General features: G+C 57.9%; 1 protein-coding gene and 1 long non-coding RNA gene across 2 annotated transcripts in view; one reads left to right on the top strand and one right to left on the bottom strand.

Annotated features, from left to right (window-relative positions):
• Positions 1–257, bottom strand: part of LOC105236777 — a 36,409-nt gene extending 36,152 nt beyond the window's left edge. The window contains exon 1 of the long non-coding RNA XR_002142282.2: positions 186–257. This is a non-coding gene — a long non-coding RNA (uncharacterized LOC105236777). The remainder of the gene's footprint in view (positions 1–185) is intronic.
• Positions 41–5,177, top strand: KCNK15 (potassium two pore domain channel subfamily K member 15). The gene is given in 3 exon segments (XM_034639753.1): positions 41–414; positions 4,403–4,901; positions 4,903–5,177. Coding segments are annotated over 3 exon segments (924 nt in total). The 5' UTR covers positions 41–131; the 3' UTR covers positions 5,045–5,177.
• Positions 5,178–6,304: the final 1,127 nt, after the last annotated feature.

Below are 6,304 nucleotides of genomic sequence, written 5' to 3'. Positions count from 1 at the left end.
CCCCCGCCTCCGTCCTCCCACCTCCCCTGCGTCCGGCCGCCCGCAGCCCCGCTCCCGCCGCGCTGGGCGGAGCGCGGGGCGGCCGTCGGGGCGCATGGACGGGCCCGGGGCGCGGGGCCCGCGGCGCCGCCATGAGGAAGCAGAGCGTGCGCACGGCCGCGCTCATCCTGTGCATCCTGTCCTACCTGCTGGTGGGCGCCGCTGTCTTCGACGCGCTCGAGTCCGAGGCGGAGCGCGGCCGCCAGCGGCTGCTGGCCCAGAAGCGCGGCGAGTTCCGGAGGAAGTACGGCTTCTCGGCCGAGGACTACCGCGAGCTGGAGCGCCTGGCGCTGCAGGCCGAGCCGCACCGCTCCGGCCGCCAGTGGAAGTTCGCCGGTTCCTTCTACTTCGCCATCACCGTCATCACCACCATCGGTGAGCGGCCCCGCGCCTCCCCGCGACGCCCCCCGAGCTCGAACCCCTCCTCTGCCCCTGCCTGGCAGGGTGGCTTTGGACCAGTCATTTCAGCAGCCCTCCGCCGCAGGGGGCCGGCGTCCCACGCGGGCGGGGCTGGGAGGAGTCAGGCGCTCAAGTTCGCCCAGAGGTGGCACGCGGGAGTGCTCCGAAAACCTCCGGGGGCTGGGAGACAGATGGAGCGGGGCGAAGCGCCAGTGGCTGGAGATGGAGGCTTCCTTGCCGGGCTGCATCACCCTAGCTGTGTGACCTCAGACAAGTTGCTTAACCTCTCTGAGCCTCAATCTTCCCCTCTGGAAAGTAGGGCTGCTAATAGGCCTTATCTCGGAGCTGTGCTGAGATCATTATTGTCAAGGAGATAATGTATGCAGAAAGTTTTAGCGCAGGGTCTGACACATACGAAGCACTGAAAAAGAGAGATCGATTTTTGTATTATAATTATTCTGTTACTCCATGAGAACGGGAGCTAGTCTGTCTTAGTCACTGCAGTGTACCCAGCCTAGCGCATAGTAGACACTCAATAAATATTTGTTGAAGGAATGACTGATTACCACAAGCTTTGGACCTCACCCTCGGGGATCCAGAGCAGTTTCTCTGCAGCATCTGGACCGGCAGCCGTTGCCATGGCTACCGTCTGGCTGGTACCCGCTGAGCAGAAGCCTGGGGAAGCAGGAAAGGAGAGAAGCAGGCTCTGCAGGGCTCCAGGCCGGGTGTCAGCTGCTTCCCAGGTCCCAGCTGTGGATGTCTAGGCATCCCTCCCCGCCCCCAGGGCTTGGATCACCACTTTGGAAGTCCGCATTGGAGAAAGTTTTTTCATAATGCCCTTGCAAGTGGATGTGAGGTGTGGGTTAAAAGCCTGAGTTCTGCAATTACATAGCCCAGAGTTCCGTTCTCATCTCTGTTGCCGCCTGTCTTCTTTGGCAATTGGATGTACCTCTCTGAGCCCTAGTTTTCTCGACTGCAAATGCAGTTCTTGCTACCTCACTGGGTGGTTGCCAGGTTTAAATGAGGTCAAGTGTGTAAAATGCTTGGCACGGTGCCCGAGGCTAAATAGGCACTATTAATTAGTAATAATAACAATTCATTGTTTGCCAGCTGTGGGCACAGCTCCCATTCAGCCCTTTATGCCCTCTCCTGTCAACATGGGCACCCTTACTTCCCTACCTGGGCTCAGCCCAAGACACCGTGCCCAGTGGGTGGGACCCCATCCACCTCTTCTGCCCACCCCCACGCTATCTGGAGAACTCTGGAGCTTGGTTTGGTCTTCTCTGCTGGCGGTTCCTCGCCGATATCTGGGAGCCTGGGGAAAGGGACGGAGTGGAAATAGCCGGAGTTTTGCCTTTTATGGCCACCTTGGGGCTCTAGCTTGTGCTGTGTGATCCGGGCGGCATAAGCCAGCCTTGCAGAGAGCCAGGCGCCAGAACCCAGGAGTTAGAGCCCTGCATGAATGGGAGAGGCACTGAGAAGCCGGAGAAGGGTGGTTAATGGCTTAGGCCCTGTGACCTTTAGGCAGCTTCCTCACTCTGAACCTCGCTTCCTTCTCTGCAGAATGGGGGTAATAATATCACCTAAAACAGTTATTGGGAGGGTAAAATAATCTATGCAGAGTACCTAGCATGCTTAGTTATTACCATTGTTTGCTTAACAGTGTGAAAGCCCACTATACCCCCAAACAGCTGGACACAGCACTGCCGGGCCTCTTACCGCAAAGAGGCTCCTCTGTCTCACGCTTAGCACCTCTTTTGATTTGATTTGATTACTGATGATGATTATTGATTATTAAACATCCACTGAGCCCCTAGTCTGTGTCAGGCTCTGTGCAGGGCGCTGGTGACTACGGACAGAGAAGTGATTGGCATGGTCTCTGGCCTCAAGGAGCTCCCAGTCTAGGGGTGGGTGGAGCTCCCCCAATAACAGATGGAGGCAAAGTGATAGGGCCATCCAACAGAAATGTGGACGTGGAGCCACAGGTCTTTAAAAACATGTATTGTGTTGATATTTTGAATAAATTATATGAGCCCACAGCACACACACACCTCACAGGGTACAAAAGAGTATAGAATGAAAAGAAGTCTCCCTCCCACCCTGTCCTTCAACCCATAAATTCCTGTCCCTGGATTAAATACAGTTACCAATTCTTTGGGCATCCTTCCAGATACATTCTCTGCTTATGTGTTCCTTTAAAACACGCCTATTATACAGACCTCAGGTTGTACACACTGTCTGGCCTCTTGCTTTTTATCACCTAATGTTTTTTGATGATTTTTTAAAAAGTTCCCTAAAAACCTGTGTCACCTTGGGGCGCCTAGGTGGCTCGGTCAGTTAAGTGTCAGACTCTTGATCTCAGCTCAGATCTTGATGTCAGGGTCCTGAGTTTGAGCCCTGCGCTGGGCTAAAAAAAAAAAAAAGCCGTGTCATGTTTTCCATGGCTGTAGAGTGGGGTTTCTCACCTTGGCACTAGTGACATGCTGGATTGGGCAGCTCTGTTGAGGGGCTGTCCTGTGCATTGTGGGACGTTTAGCAGCATCCGTGGTCTCCACCCAGTAGATGCCAATAGCGCACAGCACGGCCTCCCAGCCGTGACAACCAGAAGTGTCTCCAGACATTGGCAGATGTCCCCCTCACGCAAAATTACCCCTGGTTGGAGCCACTGCTGCGTAGGTTCTGTCATCTGGTTGACACCATGATTTATTTCACCAGACCCCTCTCGATGGACACGCAGGTCGTCCAGTTTTCACCATGAGCAGCGATGCTTCTGTGACGAGGCCCGTGCATACCTCCCTTTGCACGCGTGTGCATTCCGGAGGACTAGCTTGCTTACCGTGGCACTGCACGGCTCAGGGGTTTGTCTATTTACATTTTGGCAGATGGTGCCCATTTGCTAGAGGAGGCGTGTTCTTCTGCGGGAAGGTCCGTCTGACTTTTCCTGGGTTACGCACCCCTTTGAGAATACCACGAAAGTGTTCGTTCCTCTCTCCAGGAATGCTTATTCCCGGCGATGGCACCGTGGTCCAGGATTCAAGGATGCCCACTCACGTGTAGGTCCCCTACCACAGGGCAGAATTGCTACACCAGACTGAAGAACTGCTTAGTGAGGGCTGGCTTGGAGCAGGGTGTGGGAAGGAGAAGTGGACCAGGGGGAGGGAGGGAAAGGGCGATCCAGGGGAGGAAAAACCATGAGAAGAGGCATGGGAAGGTGGGACATGCAGGTTGGGGAGCAATATGGGGTGAGGCTGGACAGGTGGGAGGGGAGTCACATCACCAAGGAGCTCAGACACCATGTGAGAACTGGTGGATGCTTTAGCCTGTGGGGACTGGGGCACCATGGAAGATTTTGCTTTATTTTTAAATCAAGGCATAATTTACACACAGTGAAATGCACCACTTTCCAGTGCAGCAGCCTTCTGCCGGTTCTGACAAATGAAGGCCTGTCAGGCAACTGCAGCCACCACCAAGACAGAGTAGGCTTCCATCACCCCCAAATTTGTCTTCCCTCTTTCTGGTTACCCCTTCCTCAAGCACCACGACTGGCAACCACAGATCTGCTCTCTGTCTCCATAGTTTTGCCAGAATGTTTGCAGAATGTCATTTCAATGGGGCCATGCCGTATGTACTCTTTTGAGCTTGGCTTTCACTCTGCATAACTCAGCTGAGATCCATCCTTTGTGGCAGCAGGTAACCCTAGTCCTTTCTGTTCGGAACAGAACTGCATTGTATGGATGTACCGCACGTTGTTTATCCTTCCCCGGCTGAGGGACGCTGGGTTGTTTACAATTTGGGGCGATTAGGGAGAGCCACGCAAGGTTTCAAAGGCGGGGGATGACCTAGTTAGAAGCCGCATTTCCAGCTGCTGCGCGGGCTTGGCTCGGGCTCCAGGGCTGGGGAGGGAGCCCGGGCGGGGCGGCCGCGGCCGGCGCTCACCCCTCCCTCCCCTCCGCTCTCCCTCCAGGGTATGGCCACGCCGCGCCGGGCACCGACTCGGGCAAGGTCTTCTGCATGTTCTATGCGCTCCTGGGCATCCCCCTGACGCTGGTCACCTTCCAGAGCCTGGGCGAGCGCCTGAACACGCTGGTGCGGCGCCTCCTGCTGGCGGCCAAGCGCTGCCTGGGGCTGCGGCGGCCGCGCGTGTCCACCGAGAACATGGTGGTGGCCGGGCTGCTGGTGTGCGCCGCCACCCTGGCCCTCGGGGCCGCCGCCTTCGCGCACTTCGAGGGTTGGACCTTCTTCCACGCCTACTACTACTGCTTCATCACCCTCACCACCATCGGCTTCGGCGACTTCGTGGCGCTGCAGAGCGACGAGGCGCTGCAGAGGAAGCCGCCCTACGTGGCCTTCAGCTTCCTCTACATCCTCCTGGGGCTCACGGTCATCGGCGCCTTCCTCAACCTCGTGGTCCTGCGCTTCCTGGCGGCCAGCACCGACGCGCCCGAGCGCGCCGCCCCGCGCCGGGGGCTCCTCCTCTGTCTCCTCCCGCGTGCACCAGCGGCAGATGGGGGCCCTCGACAACCTGGGCTTCTCGCCCCCCTCGAGCCCTGGGGCTGTGGGCGGCGGCGGGGCGGGCAGGCCCCCGGCCCGGCGGAAGTCCATCTGACCGCCCGGCTCCGGCCCAGAGCTTGGAGAGGGGTGGGGGGCCGTGGCCTCAAGGCCGTCTTCAGCCACGGGCCGTCCGTCCTTCCCCTCTGCGGCCAGCCCCTCCCTGCTCTCCAGAAATACATTAAAGCTGCACCATAAGCACAAGTGCGACTCTCAAGTCGCCCTGTAAGTGCAAATCCCTTGTGGTCCAAATTGTTTCAGCAAAGCGTGGCCACGCCAGCCTCCCGGGAGAGGCTCTCCACCGGCCCACGTCAGCAGCTGGCCCTCTGGAGTGCAAACAGCTGTGGCCGTGTTTCTGTGGCGAGAAGAGGCAGGTTTTCCGTGTTGCAGGGGAGATGGGCGACTTTCGACGCGGGAATCCTAGCAGTGAGGCCCGCCGCTCACAGCACGAGAAGCATGGGAATCAGATGGACGGCAGGGAAACATCTGTCCAGTGGGGAGGAGTGGGCAAATCTTCACTATTTAAATGATCGTTCATTCTCTTGCTCAGTTGGTGTGGTGTGGACTGGCCCGTGTGTGAATGAAGCAAACCCGCCCCTCCCCCCCAAACCTGCCGCTCTTTGTCCTTGGCCATGCCACCTCAGGATGAGGGGGGCTTTGCTGACAGCCACTGCATCACTGGGGCCCCTGGACGCAGCGGCGTGCTGTGGGAAGAGCCCTCATCTAGGAACTGCCTGTGGGGAATGTCATCCCCCACCTGGGCTTCACTTTCCACCTCTGTAATAGGACTGGGCTCACCTGGAATAATGCCCCCCCCCCACCGTGCGCCTCTAGAAGGATCACGTGCCCTGCGCCCCAAGGTGCTCCTTCGAACACCAACTACCCCTGGCTTCCCCAACAGACCTCTCAGCACAAAGCAGAGCGAGCCGGGTTAGAAAAGCCAAAAACTTTAATTTTCAACATGAGCTACATGGTCATGAACACAATGCAACGTGACCCACGCCAACCCAGGGGCCCCGGAAACCCTCCCTCCCCCAAGTCCCGAGCAGCTCCAGCTCCCGGCGAGGGAGTGAGGGAAACGTGGGTGGATGGAAAAGCCCCCCAGCCCGAGAACCCGGGCTCCAGCCTCCCTGCCATCCCCTTGGGAGGCAGCCATAAAGCGAAAGGGTTCCAGATGGGATGCCTGGGGCCCCGGGTTCGAGTCTCCACTTCGCCCTCACAGAAGCTAGTACAATGGGCACAGCCTGCCTCCCCCACAGGGCTTGTGAGTCAGATGAGCTCATGGACATGGCAGCTTTCTGTCCACTCAGAGGTGCTG

This window comes from Ailuropoda melanoleuca, chromosome 13, assembly GCF_002007445.2.
Source record: "Ailuropoda melanoleuca isolate Jingjing chromosome 13, ASM200744v2, whole genome shotgun sequence".
Classification (NCBI taxonomy): domain Eukaryota; kingdom Metazoa; phylum Chordata; class Mammalia; order Carnivora; family Ursidae; genus Ailuropoda; species Ailuropoda melanoleuca.
This window is presented reverse-complemented; position numbering and strand designations above follow the sequence as displayed.